This window comes from Corvus moneduloides, chromosome 5 (assembly GCF_009650955.1).
Source record: "Corvus moneduloides isolate bCorMon1 chromosome 5, bCorMon1.pri, whole genome shotgun sequence".
Taxonomy (NCBI): Eukaryota; Metazoa; Chordata; class Aves; order Passeriformes; family Corvidae; genus Corvus; species Corvus moneduloides.
In genome coordinates, this window is record NC_045480.1 from 26561330 (window position 1) to 26578623 (window position 17294).

Below are 17294 nucleotides of genomic sequence, written 5' to 3' on the forward strand. Positions count from 1 at the left end.
GGGGATGACAAAAGGTGCAAAGTCCCCTCTGTGCTGCTGCTCTTGAGAGAAAGAGTGGGAGACAGGTCCTAGTTCAGCAAAGGATCGGGTGACACGTCCTTCCTAGCACAAAGATAACCATGGAAGAACAAGAAAAAGCAGCAATATCTCTGCACACCTAGACTCCAATTCCTAACTCTCCTAAGCCACAAAAATAAGTGCTCTGGATCTACATTATAAATATGATCAAGCATATGCATTTCATGGAGTTTACCACATAATTACCCTAAACTGCATATAGGGGATCATACAATACATGTTAAAGGAATATTTTAATTCAAGGCAACAGCAAAGACTTTTCTTTTTCCCATGGTAAATTATTATTGCCCTATTAAGTCTTTAAATTTAATTTTATTTCTATCCATAGCCTAGGTGCATAGCAAATAAGGTAGAAATGAAGGGATTGTACATCCCCTGGAAATCAGAAACTAATCCTGCTAGGTCTCACCTGAACATCACTTTCACAGCAGTATTTTGTCCCAGCCTCCTTAGTAGCACCACTGCCTTAAGGTGCTGACTGAAAGCTTTCCATCCTCCAGGACTATCCTTTAAAGGCCTCTCTTCCTCTGCAAACACCCAGCACAGCTCCACAAATCAGCTGGCATGGACATGCAGAGAGGCAGAGCATGACTTATGGGAGGGTGACGCCGCTTCCCGCAGACCCAGGCACCGCACGCAGGAGCCAAGGCAGGAGGAGCGGGGAGCTGGCACAGATATTAAGCTGAAATGGGAAGAGCAGTAAAAGAAGGGGTGACCACACTTTGCTTTCTTACCCATCCCCATTGGCTCCTTTTATGGAGTGCTCATAACTACAGCATGCACACACCTGAAGTGAAACATGTTTGGGATTTAGGCTTCCAAGTTCAAGACTCTGGTTTACCCTTAACTCACCTGGGATTTGCAAACCAACCCTTCTTGCTTGAGGCTTTAGAGCATGCAGAGAGACAGGCGTTACAACAGCACACACCAAACCTCCTCTTGCTGCCCCAAATTCAGCTCAGTGAACAACACCTGCAGCGACTTCCCTTGGGGTGTCACCAAGGGGAGCTCACTCCATAGACACAATGATTGCAATTTTGCAGTAGTCCTGGGCTATGCCAGATGCTTTTAATCTCTGTCAGGAGAAGCAAGTGACTGAAACAACATCACACAGTGTGCTGAAGCAGTCACTAACTGAGCAAACAGCAAGGTTGCTTTGCTTATTCCTTACAGTACTATCAAAATTCCTTACAAGTTTATCCTCTATTTTTCACCTTTGATTCTAGTTGAATAAAGGGAAGGCACAGAAATCCTGTTATAAAGGAGCAAACAAAATTCCTTGGTTTTGAAGGACTTCCGCCTCTCCAGACTGGCTTATAGCACAAATAGTCTTCTGTGGAAATCAACCCCCTTCTAAGAATAATAGAAGGCAATATTTTTAATAAAAGCTACAAACTACAATATTTCGGTAGTCTTTTCCCTCCTTCTTCTTGCTCTTGCTAACTCTTATCCTTTCACCCATTTTTCAACAGAAGGACTAACAAGGAATAATTGAGAATGATATATGTTCAGGTTTACTTGCCAAGTCTTTTTATACTCAAATATTCAATTTGTGGCTTCCAGTAATAGCAGGGTAGGCAGTATCCTTTCTCCTGCCCTCCACAAAAGAAAGCAGAAAGGAATTATCCATGGATTTAGATTACACTGAGGTGTTCACTACGTGTGAGCTGGCTGCCTCGCAGCCAGATGCTGCAAAACTACTCAGTATCACTCCAGACTCCAGACTCTGCTTTCATGATGACATGTCAGGGAAGCCTGCAGCAAGTTAGAGACAAGAACCATGTTCAGCAGCAGGTACAACGTTTTTTCATTCTAAACACTGCATGTGAAAATATGCGGGGTACCCACCTGGGGTGGAGGTACTTTCTGGATGGACAATTAGCAACACACATCATCTGGGTTCAGACTTGGGTTTCCCTGAAGGCAGCCTCACTGCTCATGTTTAAACCACGAGCTGAACTTTAATTTTAGCTGATAAATTGTAAGAAAAATCTCAAGAGGTCCTGATTTGTTGCGATGCATTCATGGCATTTTCCCACTTCATTGTCCCTTGAAACTGAAGTTTATGCTTACTGGGTGGGCTTCACTGTATCCAGGGATACTGGACTCCTCCTGTAACTGTCTGCACCATAGGTGCCACACATTATGATATAAAAATATCTTCCCATGACCAGCCCTGCTGCAGTGGGGAGCTTGGGGAGTGACGGTCGGAGATAAAGCAGGAGGCCTGGCTGTGCCCTTCCCACCTGCTCAATAAGCTGCTGCCTTGTGCTCGCACAGTGGATCCATCCTGGGTCTGCCACAGTGATCCCTGGTCAGCCACACCGCAGGGAACCGCCTGGGCATTTCTTACAACCCAGGGAGGGTATGATAAGCAAATGACCTCCACGTTGTGAAGCCACATACTGGCTGCATGACAGATGGAATAAGACATAACAGTGGTAAGACTTTATGAAGCACAGTAAATGCACTGCAAGTACTTTTCTGCATATGCAAACTGGAAAATTAAATCCAGAGAATACTGTTGGCTCAAAAAGCCAACCAGATCCTGAGCTCCCCTCCTCTAGAGCCCAAAAGTATGAATGCACTAAAGCAATCCAGATCCTATTTGGTCATTCAGCTCTGATGACTCATCTTCCCTGAGCTCTCCTTAGGCTAATAACAAGGAAGCAAACACAGGCAGAACAGTATTGAACTTGGCATCAAGTTGTGTACCCGGGATTTTGTCACCAGGTACTCCTTGCACTTCTTATGTCACCTGTGCCCCAAGAAAGAATCAAAGGTTTAATAAGCAAACAGTCTGTTTTTCTTTCAAGCCACTGATAATTTCTACTCGAGCCCTGGGACAGCCTAAAATTTTTCCGAAATAAATGCTTGAGAAACTTGCCGTTTGATGGAGCTTAAGGCAAGCAGCCAGTCAGAGCAGCTCCTGTAGGCTCTCTCCTTAAATCCGGTGTGTTCCCCTTGAGCTGTGACCTGAAATGCTCCATGCAGAAGTAGAGCCACACACGAAGTGCAGAAGCCAAGAGGCAGCCCCTGGGGATGCTCTGTCCTGAATCAGCTACCCTCACCCAGGAGTGGTAATGTGAAGTGGTGGCTGTGACCCCTCTAAACCCTGTGGGTGAACAAGGAAGAGTTACATTCCTAAGATGAGGCCAATAGCAGTGCCAAGAGTGAGAGCCACCAACATATCTCCTGCCCTCGGAAGCTGCCCTCCTCTCTCAAGAGCTCCCGCCCTTGTGAATCTAGTTGGGCATTCTATACAGCACTTTACTTCTGAAGGAACAGAGTGACACACAATTAATAAATGAAAAGTAAATGTTGTAAGCACAATTTTATGACTGAAAACAGTTTAATTGCCCCTGGATGTGATTTTTGGGTGATGGACTAGATTTCTTACCCTGGTTTGAATATTTGTGTGCCTGTGAGCTTGCCTGTTTCCTTCACGCGTACTGACTACCCTTTAAAAGGTATCACCTCTCCTTGCAAGTTTCTGGGTCCCCACCAGCAGAAAGTGATGTCTCCTCGACATCAAAAAAGGCCTTTCCATCCTTCTTCACACATTCGAAACCTTCGCATCAACAGCAATTTACCTGGAGGGGGAACGAGCTTGGCAATCCCTCAGCAGAGGGATCTAGTGCTGCCCACCCACACCGGGTGACACTGCGACGCTAATTGACCTTTTTTAATGCCGACGCCAAAGTAAATCCTGTGATACCTCAGGTCCTCCGCTGGAAAGGTCGGTCCCTGCCGGCTCCAGAGGCGGGCTGCCGGGAGTCGCACCGGAGAGGGGGATGCGGCCGCGAGCCGCCGCCTGCGCTTCCCTCCGCCGGGGCCGGGCGGCGCTGGCGGCCGGCGATGACCGCCGTCGAGGCGGCAGCGAGACACCGCCCACGCCGGGGGTGGCCCCGCGTGGGTCCGGGGACGCGAGGGCGGCGCCCGCAGCAGACAGGCGGTCAGGGATCGCGGCCGCTGCGCGTCAGCAGCGCCCGGAGAGCCGAGCGGAGCCGGGGAGGGATGCGGGCTCCGCCGGCCGCCGGGGCGAGCCCTCCCGGCGTCCCGCACTGACGGCTGCCCCGCCGCCCGCGCTCTCCTCCGGGGCTTGGCGGGGAGCCGGCGGCTCCCCGGGGCCGCGCAGCCCATGGCCAGCTCCGCGCAGCCCCCGGCCAGCTCCGCGCAGCCCCCGGCGGCGGCGGGGAGCGGCAGCCCCGACGGCGGGTCGCTGGCGGGGGGCGGCGAGACCTTCGGGGACCGCTCCCTCAGCCAGGGCCTGAGCGTGCTGGTGGGGCTGGGGCTCTGCGTGACCATGCTGGGGCTGGGCTGCGCCGTGGAGTTGGGACAGCTGGGGCAGCAGCTCCGGCGGCCCGTGGGGCTGCTGCTGGCGCTGCTGGGACAATTCGTGGCCATGCCACTGCTGGCCTTCCTCCTCGCCCTCATCTTCGCTCTGGACGAGGTGGCGGCCGTGGCTGTACTGCTGTGCGGCTGCTGCCCCGGGGGCAACCTCTCCAACCTCATGTCGGTGCTCGTCGACGGGGATATGAATCTGAGGTAGGTGCCCCGCTGCCCCTCGCCGCCAGCCGGCCGGGGGCTGCGGCTGCCCCGGGGCGCGGGGAGGGTTCGCTGGGCACCTGCCGCCGGTGGAGCCGGGACGGGCGGGCGCGGCGCGCTGGGAATCGCCAGCACTGCTCTCCTGCCTCTCCCGTGGCGGATGTTACATGAGCCCCGACACACGCCTCCTGCCTCCTTCCCTAAAAAAGCTTTGCCTGCCCGCGCCCTGGCCAGGGCAGGGAAAGGGGTGGAGGATGGAGAGGGTAGAGAGGAGAGAGAGCGGGCTCTTGCCGTGAGAAGCGCCCGGCCGGCTGCAGAACCCTCTTCCAGCGGGGGTGGGGGCTCCCCGGGGCTGCCCCCGGCCAGACGGGCAGTGATGGGGCATTTCTTTGGTTCCCCCGGCGCAGCATTATCATGACGGCCTCGTCCACGTTGCTGGCCCTCTTCCTGATGCCCCTCTGCCTCTGGATCTACAGCCGCTACTGGATCAACACGGCCGTGGTGCAGCTGCTGCCCCTGGGGGCGGTAAGCCTGACGCTGGGCAGCACCCTGCTGCCCATCGGCCTGGGGGTGCTCATCCGCTACCGGCACCCCCGCGCCGCCGACCTCCTGGTCAAGGTAGGCACGGCGCCCGGAAGGGAGGAGGGCGGCCACGCTGCGGGGGATGCCCGGGGACGGCGCCGGGGACGGGGGGCCGACGGCAGTAAGCTTTCAGGTCCCTCCAAACCGATGTTAGTCTCACGCAGGCATATTCTACTTAGGTAGAACACAAGGACTTACAGTCTTGAAATAAAAGGGTGGGGCAAAGAAAGCGAGGGAAAGGGCGGGTTACCTCCTATCGCAGCGCACGGGAAGGAGGGCAGCGTAGTGCTGCATCCTGGCAGACATCCTGGACCCTGTAGCAGAGGCATTCCATGACATCCTGCTTTCTCCCCACTCTTGCTGCACCCAGGTCAGGCAAAACCAACCTGCGAGAATAGCCACACTGCCTTAAAATATGCAACTAAATTAGCTTAATTGAGAAAGGAAGAGTGAGGCACAAGTCCTGACTCTTGTTTCCCAGCAAGTCATCCCAAAGCAAAATGATGGAGGCTGACCTCAGCCCGTTCCTTTCCGGGGATATGATCAAACGCCACTAAAATCCCAGGCCAGGAGAAAGCCTGGGAAGGGCAGTGCAACCATGTTTTGCAGTTTAGACTCCTTAGCAAGCCTCTACCTACTGTGCTTATCCTTTTAAAATAATAACCCTTATGTTGTTTATCAATGTCTGTATCTGTTGCCAGATTTCCCTCTGGTCCCTCTTGGTGACTCTGGTGATCCTGTTCATCCTGACTGGGACCATGCTGGGCCCAGATCTGCTGGCACAGATTCCTGCATCTGTCTATGCCATTGCAGTGCTGATGCCTCTGGCAGGGTACGCCTTGGGATACGGCTTAGCCACGGTCTTTAAAATGCCCCCACACTGCAGGAGAACAGTGTCTTTGGAAACAGGGTGCCAAAACGTCCAGCTCTGCACTGCCATCCTAAAACTCACCTTCTCCCCGGAGCTCATAGGGAGCATGTACATGTTCCCCTTGCTTTATGCGCTTTTTCAGTCAGCAGAAGCGGGACTGTTTGTGCTGGCATACAAGATGTACGGAAGAGACAGCTACAAGCAAGATACGCTTGGCGAAGAGGAAGACACAGATATTTCGTACAAGAAACTGAAGGAAGAGGAGGTAGCCGATACTTCATATGGCACAGTGACCACAGAGGAGCACAACTCCATTCAGATGGAGCCGACTCAGACGGCGCTTTAGGCAAGACAAAGAGGTAACTCCCCAAGACATGAATGTGTGTTGTGCTTGCAACCAGGCTGGGGCTGTGCTCGCTGCTGTGCAAGCGGAGCTGCCCGGCCTCCATCGTTTCTCCAGCTGCTCCCATTGTACAAGGTGATATGTGTTTATTACCGTGACAGTTCTACTTCCTCAAAAATAAATGTGGGGGAAAAAAAGAAAAAGAAGAAAAAGTATCACTGCAACACAGACCAGTAACTGTAAAACTTCATGTAAGGAGACTGCTGCCTGGCTGAGTGCAGCAGGAATGGGTAGAAGGAAGGAAACAGTGTTCTACAGAGTCAAAGCCAATTCAGCGTCAGTATGGATGACAGAAAAAAACCACGTCGCGCGTGTATCTCTGTGCCTCCCACCTGCTGTAAAAGCATTGTTCTCATTGCTCTCACCACAAATACATGGCGAAGCCGAACCAAACCCGTGTTCTCCGCTGTTTAGTCCCTTGGAGGCAATTAACAGCCGCACTGCCTGGTTCAGCTGGGGAGCTGTGAGGAGGGTGGGGGATGGCCCCGCACCAGGTGGGGATGGGAAAGGGCGGCAAGGCCGTCGCCCGTAGGGGGCGAGGGAAACCCAGCCCCTCCCCGGGGGTATTTAAGGCCGCCTCCCGGGAGTTGCCCTGGGTCTGGTGCGATGGCTGAGAAGGAGATGGCGAGCTATCTCTACCCCGCCTACCACCCCTACTCCTACCGCTACCCGCCACCTAAGGGCAAAGGAGGGGCGGCGGGCGGCTGGCGGCCGCGGGGCAGCAGCTACTTCTCGGGCTACGGGGAGGCGGCCGCTGAGTACTTCGACAACTACCAGCGGGCGCAGCTGAAGGCCATCCTCTCCCAGGTCAACCCCAACCTGACGCCGCGGCTCCGCAAGGCCAACACCAAGGAGGTGGGCGTCCAGGTGAACCCGCGGCAGGACGCCTCGGTGCAATGCTCGCTCGGGCCCCGCACGCTGCTGCGCCGCCGCCCCGGCCCCGCCGCGCCGCGGCCCCGTGAGGCGGAGCGGGAGCAGGAGCTGGGCAGCCCCGCCACCACCAGCACCCGCGCCGTGCGCTTCCCCCGCACCATCGCCGTCTACTCGCCCGTGGCGTCCCGCAGACTCACCACCTTCCTGGAGGAGCCGAGCCTGGAGCTGGAGCGGCGGCCGCAGCAGCAGGACAAGGCGGCGGCCGTCGAGGAGGAGCCGGCCGCGCTGCGGGAACAGCGGGAGGCGGAGGCGGCTGCCGTGAGGGCGAGCTGGGAGAAGCCCCCCGAGGATGGCGCCGAGCCGCTGGGGCAGCGCTCGGCCGAGCCACTCGGGCAGCGTTCGGCCGCCCCCCCGGAGCCGGCGGCGGAGGCAAGCCAGGAGGAGGCGGCCGAGGCAGAGCCGGCAGCCCAGCCGGCAGAGCCGCCGGCCTCACCCCAGAAGCGGCAGTCGTCGGCGGGCAAGACCCGCCTGCGCTTCCAGGTGAGTGTCGGCCGCAGGGGAGCAGAGCGGGGCCGGGCTGGCCCGGGAGGCGCCCGCACCGTCGAATAACGTTGTCTCCGGCAGTTCCTGGAGCAGAAGTATGGGTACTACCACTGCAAGGCTTGCAACATCCGCTGGGAGAGCGCCTATGTGTGGTGCGTCCAGGGCACCAACAAGGTAGGGCCGGCTCGGATCGCCCCGGCGCGGGCTTCTCGCCGCCGCCCCTCTGCTGACCCCGGCCTTCCCCCCAGGTCTATTTCCGTCAGTTCTGCCGGACCTGCCAGAAGTCCTACAACCCGTACCGCGTGGAGGACATCACCTGCCAGGTAAGGGACCCCTGCCCTGCCCCCAGCCCGGCCACTCCCGGGCTCGGCCGCCCCCGCCGACCGCCGCTTTCTCCCTCAGAGCTGCAAGCAGACGCGGTGCACCTGCCCCGTGAAGATGCGCCACGTGGATCCCAAGAGGCCCCACCGCCAGGACCTCTGTGGGAGATGCAAAGGGAAACGCCTCTCCTGCGATAGCACATTCAGTTTCAAATACATCATCTGAATGGGATGGGGTTTTTTGTTTTTTGTTTAGGGCTCTTCTAGAAAACTGCAAGTAGAGCAGATGTTTTTGTTGGTATTGTTGAAGGTACTTGGTGGGATGTAGCTAGGAAAGTATGAAAATAAAAGTATTGCAAAGCACACTGGAATGATCAGGTGGGTTTGTGCCCAGCTCTAAGGGTGCATATTGTAAATTCTGTAAATTGCATAGATGACAAGCCTAGAGATGTATTGTAAATCAGTGATGGCCTTGGAAGCAACTGACTCAGGACCTTGTAGACTCTTGGGTGGAAGGGGTTTCTGTTACTGCTCCTGCTCTTGAACTAATCAAACACTTGAAGTTAACATCAAATTGACATCTGCAGTAGGTAGTAGACCATCGTTCATGAACAAAATACCTAACAGGATTCACTTTGCATACCTCTATTCGATGTACAAAGTATCCTGCACCTGTTTGTCATCACTAGAAAATGATTGAGAAATGCTGTGTAAGTATGGAATCACTTCTACTGGTACAGCTGATCAGCATTTAGCTAAGTTGGTGCTCTTGTCTGTAGACAAAAGCCAAAGAAAGCTTTTCAGGGATGGTCCTCACAAAATGCTGAGGGAGCCACTGATGTTATGGTGATGGTCTCTTGGTAAATGTGTTCTCATCTTACTTGCACAAGGTTATGGAGAGAAGGGACACTTCAGAGGAGCAAGGTACAATACTGCATCTGCTTGGCTTCCTCTTCAACCTGCAGATGAAGTGCAAGAGCTGTGCACTTAGTGGGTTATACTTGAAGAGTTTGATCTAGTTATAGTTTAGATGCCTGCCATCAGGGAAGGACTGAACTCCACACTTTTCTGGGTTGGTTTTGCAGTTAGGAATTATACTTCCAGTGTTTGGTAGTAAAGGCAGAACCAGCACTGGTTACTTGCACACGATACTCTCAGTAGTGGTGTCCTCTATCAGAACACCATGCTTCAGCAAAGCGTTACAAGCTGACTCGGACTAAGCACAGCATCACCATCTGAGCAGATTCACAAGCTAGTAAAACCTACACCACCACCCCAGTCTACCTTTTAGCTGTGGAGCTGGGTAAACATAGAAGAAAACATAATTTTCTGAGAATGCTACTGACACAGTTAATTTTGAAATTGAGCATAATAATGCACTAAGCCTTTTGCAGAACTCTTGAGGTAGCTTTTCTTTGAAAAGAGGGATTTTTATATTGGCTGTAACACACTTTACCTACACCTGTACCCAGCTTACTTGAGGGACCAGTCTATTAAAGGCTAAAGGGAGAACCAGTCTTAGCTCATGCTGTAGAACAGTTTGAGTGCCAGGTACTCTTGTATCCCTAAGTAGAAACTGTGTGGCAATCTAGACAAACAATATCCTTTTTATCAACATGCCTGGTTTGAGGGGCAGCGAGTGTTAATCCTATATGCTTAACTAATCTTGCTGTAAATTCCTGCCTTATTTCAATATGCCCCTTGAACCTACTGCAGTAGGCTTAATGCCTCAGTGTCAATTTATTGCTAAGTAATTTTATTTATTTGTACTGCACTCATTATTATAGCAGTGTGAGGCATTCTGGGAACAAGCAGACCTCCTGCCTCCAGAGCAGAGCATGGTTCTATTTCATGCTTCTACCTGAAGTGTTTTTCCATGTATCAACAGTAAAAGGAAATATCCCTTGTTTTACCAGCTCACTCAGACTTTCACAGCAAGTTCCATCCTTGCCCTGTTCAATTTGAAAAGCACCCCTGCAGCTGGGCAGTGTTCTCTTGTAGATTCATGTGCCTTGTACTCACCTGTAGTTACTGTGATGAGCAGTGGCAAGCTTCCAGCTTGAGGAATGCACCTGGGGCCCTCTCTGCAGCCACCTGGCCACACTGCCTCAGTTGGCAGTTGTAGCTCTGATCTGGGATGTCTTTATTTCTGAGCTTATTCCCCTCCAAGGATGTTCTTCAATGTTTTCCTGTGTGCCTTCCCATTCTAATGGCTGTAGTCTGTTCCCGATGTGTGTGGTGAGAAACTGCGATGAGTCTGTGCACCTTGGTAATGAGTCAGAGAACTGAAGCCCTGTGCCATGTCAGTATTGAAGTCATGGCAATATGAGCAGTTGAATGCTTCTGATTTATACAGGAATCCTCACAAAATATTGCTTTGAGGATTACTTCTGTGAATATGGTGACTCTTTGTGATTATCAGAACTAACCTAAAGTGATATTTAGTACAACTTAAGGGCTGTCATCTCCATGAACTACAGTCAAAGCAGCAGTTGGTCCTGCTTGGTAAGATGTAGAACAGGCCTAGCTGATGTGAACTGGATGTTGTGCTTCAGCAGCAACTGATCAAGCAAAGAGCTGATGAAGGCTCCAAGTGGTAGGCAGCAGCAAGGAGCCACCCCTGCTTTCATCAGCTACTACAAGGCTCTGTGGCTGGAGGAGTACAATGCAGTGGGCAGCCATATTAAACAAGCCTTCCTTAATCCTGTAGCATTCTGCAGTTCCAGAGTAATTCTACGTGTCATCCCTCTTACATCAATATGTTAATGCTTTTACTGCTGCTGCCAAAGTACAATTCTGTACTTTCTAGTTCCTTTTCAGCTTTACTGCCATGTCATGTCCATGGCAGCACACACTGACTGTGGGCACTGATTCCTAGACTCAGCAGGAAGAAGGAAAGCTACTCCTGGCCTATGTGATAATGCCAAGTGGAAAGGAACAGCCTTCATACTGACAGTTCTTCAAAGCTATCCTGAACTTGCCCTGTACAGCTTTTTCATTAAGGGATTCTGTTGCACATGTTAGCTCAGTCAGTGCTGTATTTTCTGCATCTTACATGAGGTGTCTGATGTTTTGCTTATTTCTAGACAGCTTTACCATAGCTTCAGATTTGGCACAGACCTGGCACCAGGTAATGCAGGGTAACAGCTCATGCAGTAGTTGAGGAATACTTTTTGAAAAGCTTCATGAAATTAAAGCAATACCAAAAGACACCCTAACATGGTTCTGTTCCATAGGGCAGGTTCCACTAGCCATTATAAATGAAAGGAGATGTATAACATAAGGAATTACATATATGAATTCAGGTTTGAGTTTCATGATAAATCCATCAGCAGCTTCAGAAGATGCCTAGGAAAAATGCTGCTGCAATGACAGGACATAAGAGGAAAAAAATTACTTCAGGGCACCCAGGCCTCTGCTGTCAGTGTTTAATCTGTATAGCTAAAGTATTTAAACTCTAGCTTGTAAAAATACACAAAAATGACAGATACAATGTCTTTTATTTTTACAAAAAAAGCTGGTAAACGATGATGTAAATAAAAGTGTAATGCACCCCTAAATAAAACTACTTATCCCCGGTAAATACTAGTTAAATAATTAAGAACACCATCTACAGTACCACAAAACCATCAAAATAATTCAATTTTATCAGGGACAGGGAAAAAAAATACAGTGAATATGGATGTGCCTTGACCAGTTACAGAACTTGTTAGGATAACGTAACTACTGTCAGCAGTCCAACAGTGTGCACAGTGCCTTCAATTAATGCATTTCAGCATAATTACATTTCTAGTGGAGCCTAATTCCCCCAAAAAGGCAGAGCTAAGAATTTCAATTCTACATTCTAAACTCTGGAATTAGAGCCCATTAAAAAAAATCACAGTGGGTAAGAGATGTATATAAAAATACTGGGTGTTCCTTTCAAATCACAGGAATTGTGGGACTACATTCTTTTTTTCTGTTTTTTTTTTTTCTTCTGCTTTTTTTTTTTCCTACAAAATGCTATAGGTTTCAACAGAATCCAGTTTGACACTGAACTATGAGTATATTGCCTGTTTGCATGTTTTAGTAGTCAGGGTTTATTTTTGGTTGTTTGTTTGTTTTTTTCTCTATATAGTCCCAATTCCTTAGGCTTCAGTTGAGTCATGAAGATGCATATATGTGCATTCAAACTCTTCAAACCCTGCAGGCTACTCAGACTGCAAGTACTGCATGTGACTACCAGGGAACGCCCCTTCTCCTCATAGCTTTATACACCTACTGTTTTAACAGTGCATTGCACAAATTTACAAGAAAAATACTGGTTTTGCACTATACAGTTTCTAGAATATATACAGAATAAAATAAGTTAACTTCTAATGAGAATTGCTGATGGGCAGCATATATCTTTAATATACATTTTTAAAGTCTCTGCAGGCAGCTACTTTTTGGTTAGTTGTTATCAATATTTGTAACATAAGCACTGGTCAGAGAACTGAGCAGCATTCCAATAAAGTTAACAGATATATTATTTCTTTTAGAATCACTGGGAAATCCCAGTTTAAAATATTATTAAATGTCCTAACATTTACACACTATGAGGATTAGATCTAATAAAATAAAATTTCTTCAAAAATAATCTTGCAGCTCTTTTAAGCATGCTCTGGGACCTTATTTAACAATCATCCACACCTTCAAAAAACAACTGTCACATAGCCATACATTCTAACTTACACACATCATTTCCTTATTACAGACAACAAAAGCAAATAAAACACCGAGAAGTCAATGTTTTTTGCAGTCATTTGTCATTCTACTCATGTTTGACTGCACATTCTTCATGACGTTGCTAAGTGTCTCATTAGGTGTTGATGATTTTATCTACTACTGCTGGAAAGCCAGGAAGCCTTGCAGGTCTTCAGCCAAAATAAATGAGCCTTGATTTTAGCCTCATCCCACCTGCGATACTGATTCAACCTGTAGAGGCTGTTACTGCAAACATCATTTATAGTTCTGTTACAACAGAAAATAATGCATATGGTATGCATTACATTTAAGCCCTTTTCCTTTCATGTAGTTTTTATACATAAATTTAATAAAAAAATACTACTGCCACACAGGCTGCTGTGTAGAAAGAGCAGTCAAGTAGGATGTTCACTTCAATTTTCAGGGTTTTACTTCTGATGAAGAGTTTCTTGCTGTGATAAAAGTGTGTTGGTTGTCAAGATTGCTGGAGGTTTGTTTTTGGGTTTTTTTTGTGAAAGGTGCTCAATAATAGTCTGAAGTGTCTTCATCATCAGTTCTTTTCTAAATGACAGTTATTCAGAATCCAGTGGTGACAAGATTTATTCCTGGTTTGATCTTCCCTAGAAGCTGACAGGATTGCACCATACGGAGAGACTCTCGAATTTCTAGATTAAGTTCCATCAGTTTTGAGCTGGCTTCAGACATATCTTGGTTGGAGCCTACTACTGCAAAGCTGCCCGTTTGGCCAAGTGTCTGATGACGGAAATAGATGTGCAGCAATGTCTGAACTGGGTCATCTTCAGAACTGCCAAAGATGTCGTGGGGCCAAATAGATCTGTAAACACACCGTTTGGATTTAAACGTTAAAAAAAATTTAAATGTTCAAATGTTCTTTAAACAGACATTTGAACAGAAGACAGGAAAATGCAAGAGAAAATAACATGCAATTTCGATTTAAAAATCAAAAGTTTAAGTATTTTTGTTCTTTAAGCAGATATTTGAACAAAAGACATAGAGAAATGTTTCTTCCATAGTCCAGGTACGTAACAGTATCATTTCTCAGAGGTAAATTCTAAAGAACAAGTACTACTAAAACAGATTTTTATTTTTTTAAATTATTTTAAGAAAAAGACAAGCTGTAATGAAGCAACAGCATTTGTCCTTTTCTACAAGGACATCCAGCAAGAACTGAAGAAAAAAGGAATAGTGCCTATCTCTGTTTTTAATTTTAGAAGGTCTATTAAGAAACTCAAGATTTGAAAGCAATCCTTAAAAACTTACCTGAAAGCCTTGACCTGTGCCACAGCTGACACAAACTCCTTGTTTCTCAGGGATTCAATGAGAGAGTGAATAGCTGTTTCTGTGCTAGCTTGGGAAGCCTCTGCAATTTCAATTTCTTCGATACCACTGTCAGACACCGCCTCGGCCTCTTTCAGGCAGCTCTCCAAAAGAGCAAGTTCTTCAGACATGTTTATTACCTAAAACAGGTATAAGTTATCTTTTCTAGTTTAAATATGTTTTCAGCCAAATTAATTTTCAGAAGATCAGATTTTTATTTTTCCTCCTTAATGCAATAATGAGAAATAGAAAAAGAACACCCAAATATTTTCTGCAGTCGCTTAAGTATACAGTTAATTTAATGGCCCAAGCATGCATGTCAAGTATTTGGGCTTTCCCCGATGAAGTTTCCATCTTAGTTCCTTTAAAATTTAATTCAAAAAGTAAATTTATTTTCTCCCCACATTACTCAATAACGAACTGACAAAAAGAATTAAACATTTCAGAAAAGTATGACAGCAATGGTGCCATTATAAAGACATCTTAAATACGAAGGAAAATATATGGAAGACTGGTAACCCAGCACAGTAGCACAGCCAGTGTATATAATAATATCTTTGGCTTTAGCTGCAAGGCCTGAGTAAAACACAAGGCAGAACATGATTCTGCATCTGAGTAACTTAGGCAAGAAGTGGGACTGATGTGATGCCAACCTTCCACAACATTCTTCAAACACAAACTTATTTGCAGCCTCTACAAAAATCTGGAAATACAAGTGAGGAACATGCTCAGTTTTTTTCTGAAGCTACTCATAAACCAAAGACTTTCACTAAGGTGTTTCATGTTCCTCCCTTCTATATCAAGCAAGACCTAGTTTTTTTTTTCTGCTACCCCCGTTTATTGCATTCCAGACCCAGGGGAGAACTTACAGAAGACATTATTAATATCATAATGCACGCAACTCGATTAACAGTATGTATGTACTACATGTGCACACCGAAAGACATGTTTTACTTCTGAAGTTACTACAACTAAAAATCAGGCATAAGAGGTCTAGAATGCACTAACTGTTTAGGATGGGGACTAAGGTTGCAGAGTAATTGAATGGTGGCTGAAATGACAGTTAAATGAATCAGTTGGTAGCAAGCGATGATGTTTGTTATAGGAAACACCAGGTCGATGGAAAGGGGCTTTCACCACAGAGCTCCGTTGAGTGGAGTTGATGTGCCTTGATTGTAGCTTGATTAGAATGCACCAGGAGTGCTACTGAAATATTTAAAATCCTCATCACTGGACTCCCTACATTCTTGTCTTTTTTTAAAGAGCTTTCAAGCTGTACAAAAATCAACACAGGTAATTGAACATCTCAGGGAATTCTTGTAAGCTCTACTTAAATATTTTATTAATTGGCTATAAAACAGCTGGAACCCTCGTCGAGTTTCTAAAAAGATATCCCACTGATGAAAGCATTATCAAAATGTATTTTAAATTGTCTGCTTTTAAAATGTCAACAATTACTAGCTGAGTGGCATGGTTTTCATTACCTCTGCTTCTTTCTTGATTGTTTTTACTTGACTGATGAGTTTGCAATAGGCTTGGAAGAGAAGCAGCAACTGGAAATGCAACTTGTATAGCCTCCGACACAACTCCAACTCCTACAAATATAAACAACACTATTATATTCAGGAACTGCAAACCTCTTCCAGTACAAGAGACAATAAATCACAACTTCTTCAGTATAGAGTGTGCAAAATTAAAAGTAGTTAATTTGGTTACTAAAGAAAATGCCAAAAATATTCAGAAGCTAACATACAGTAAGCTAATGAAAAGCAGGTGAAAGCTTCATTCAGTTCTAGATTTACAAGTAGCATCTTACATAGATTTAAAGTTCACTTTTTAATAAGTTACATTTCCAAGAAGGGGGGTGGAGTGGGATGTGAAGTGATTCAAAAGGCATTTTGAAATGTCTGGAACATTTAAAGATTTCATGTCTCAAAAACAAGGTAAGAGTTTCATAGATCACTTACTTTTATTGTTGATATTTTACTGTTTTAAATGCAAGATCTAATATCCAAAAGAAGCAGTTGTGGTCCATAAGTATAGGATCTTTCATAAACATTAATATTTATATTGTAAGCACAGTATATAACCTGGCCCTTAGCTTACACTGCCTGACAGAGTAGGAGGAAAATAATTCCATTCCTGGAGGCAAGAAAAATGTTTTCTTTATAAAAGGTAGCCCTTATTCTTCTTTAGAAAATAACACATTATATATTCTTAAGCAAATGAAATAGCAGTATTAACTTACACACTGTCTTGCTTCCATTTTTATGCCTCTAAAACACTGGTCAGAAGTGCAGACAGTGTTAATACTGCTTCACATACAGACATAAAAGCTAGTGCTAATGGAATAATCTTTATAACATTCTACTAACTACAGGATCCTATTATCTACGAAGGACCAACAGTCTAATGGGTTAGATGATGCAAAACTGAAGCACACAGCATTTCTGTAATAGTCTAGGACAAGACATCATTATTTCACAAATGGACAAGACAGATGGAGACTAGTTTGGTGACTGGCTTGGTTAAGTATTTGATAAATCAAGAACTGTCACTTACTGCTAGAATTTCCATTTGCTAAGCAAGAAGATGAGCAGGTCACAAAAATACAAAGAAAGAAAAAAGAGCAAGAATTAGTGTAGGAAATAATCTTAATTAGGGTAAAAGATGTCCCAGGTAAAATGGAGGAAGAAATACAAGTAACATGCTCCAAATATATCCTGAATGTAAAAAAAAAAATTAACAGGCTGAATTTGGTGTAAAATTACTTGCTGCTATAACTAAAGATAGACAATATTGGCTTTGTTGTCCCACAGCATCAGTAACACTCTTACAACCCTGTCTGGTCTTTATACCTTGTGTAGTCTGAAAGGTGCACAAATTTAAGGTAATCAAAATCAAGGACACTTAGGTCTGAACATCTGTACAATGCTTCTTACTTGTTCTGTATGACAACAATTTAAGCAAAAATATTGCATTTTAAAATTGGAGATGCAAGGTTAATTTGGAT

At 46.7% G+C, this 17294-nt stretch overlaps 3 protein-coding genes across 16 annotated transcripts in view; 2 read left to right on the forward strand and 1 right to left on the reverse strand.

The window, feature by feature from the left end:
• The first annotated feature begins 4023 nt into the window (after positions 1–4023).
• Positions 4024–6875, forward strand: SLC10A4 (solute carrier family 10 member 4). The gene is made up of 3 exons (XM_032110475.1): positions 4024–4626; positions 5034–5244; positions 5910–6875. The coding sequence occupies exons 1-3, from the start codon at positions 4220–4222 to the stop codon at positions 6423–6425; spliced, it is 1134 nt and encodes a 377-aa protein (XP_031966366.1). The 5' UTR covers positions 4024–4219; the 3' UTR covers positions 6426–6875.
• A 181-nt stretch (positions 6876–7056) lies between these two features.
• Positions 7057–12230, forward strand: ZAR1 (zygote arrest 1). Its single transcript, XM_032110476.1, has 4 exons — positions 7057–7895; positions 7980–8072; positions 8147–8221; positions 8301–12230. Exons 1-4 carry the CDS (start codon positions 7089–7091, stop codon positions 8442–8444), a joined length of 1119 nt encoding a protein of 372 aa, XP_031966367.1. The 5' UTR covers positions 7057–7088; the 3' UTR covers positions 8445–12230.
• A 1216-nt stretch (positions 12231–13446) lies between these two features.
• FRYL (FRY like transcription coactivator) overlaps positions 13447–17294 on the reverse strand; it is a 171242-nt gene continuing 167394 nt past the window's right edge. For 12 of the 14 annotated variants that reach the window (XM_032110470.1, XM_032110468.1, XM_032110472.1 and 9 more), the window contains 4 exons: positions 16844–16861; positions 15766–15876; positions 14225–14421; positions 13447–13778 (listed from right to left, as the gene is read on the reverse strand). In XM_032110470.1, the coding sequence (XP_031966361.1) occupies positions 13520–13778; positions 14225–14421; positions 15766–15876; positions 16844–16861 (585 nt within the window). In that variant the 3' untranslated portion in view covers positions 13447–13519. The remainder of the gene's footprint in view (positions 13779–14224; positions 14422–15765; positions 15877–16843; positions 16862–17294) is intronic. The other 2 variants (XM_032110466.1, XM_032110463.1) reach the window with 1 other exon arrangement.

Bases quoted from the DNA above. Each gene is read 5' to 3' on its own strand.
- SLC10A4 (XM_032110475.1), top strand. From the start codon at position 4,220: ATGGCCAGCTCCGCGCAGCCCCCGGCCAGCTCCGCGCAGCCCCCGGCG. The intron at 4,627-5,033 runs GTAGGTGCCCCG...CCCCCGGCGCAG, and splicing joins GACGGGGATATGAATCTGAG to CATTATCATGACGGCCTCGT. The intron at 5,245-5,909 runs GTAGGCACGGCG...ATCTGTTGCCAG, and splicing joins CCGCCGACCTCCTGGTCAAG to ATTTCCCTCTGGTCCCTCTT.
- ZAR1 (XM_032110476.1), top strand. From the start codon at position 7,089: ATGGCTGAGAAGGAGATGGCGAGCTATCTCTACCCCGCCTACCACCCC. The intron at 7,896-7,979 runs GTGAGTGTCGGC...TGTCTCCGGCAG, and splicing joins AGACCCGCCTGCGCTTCCAG to TTCCTGGAGCAGAAGTATGG. The intron at 8,073-8,146 runs GTAGGGCCGGCT...CCTTCCCCCCAG, and splicing joins GCGTCCAGGGCACCAACAAG to GTCTATTTCCGTCAGTTCTG.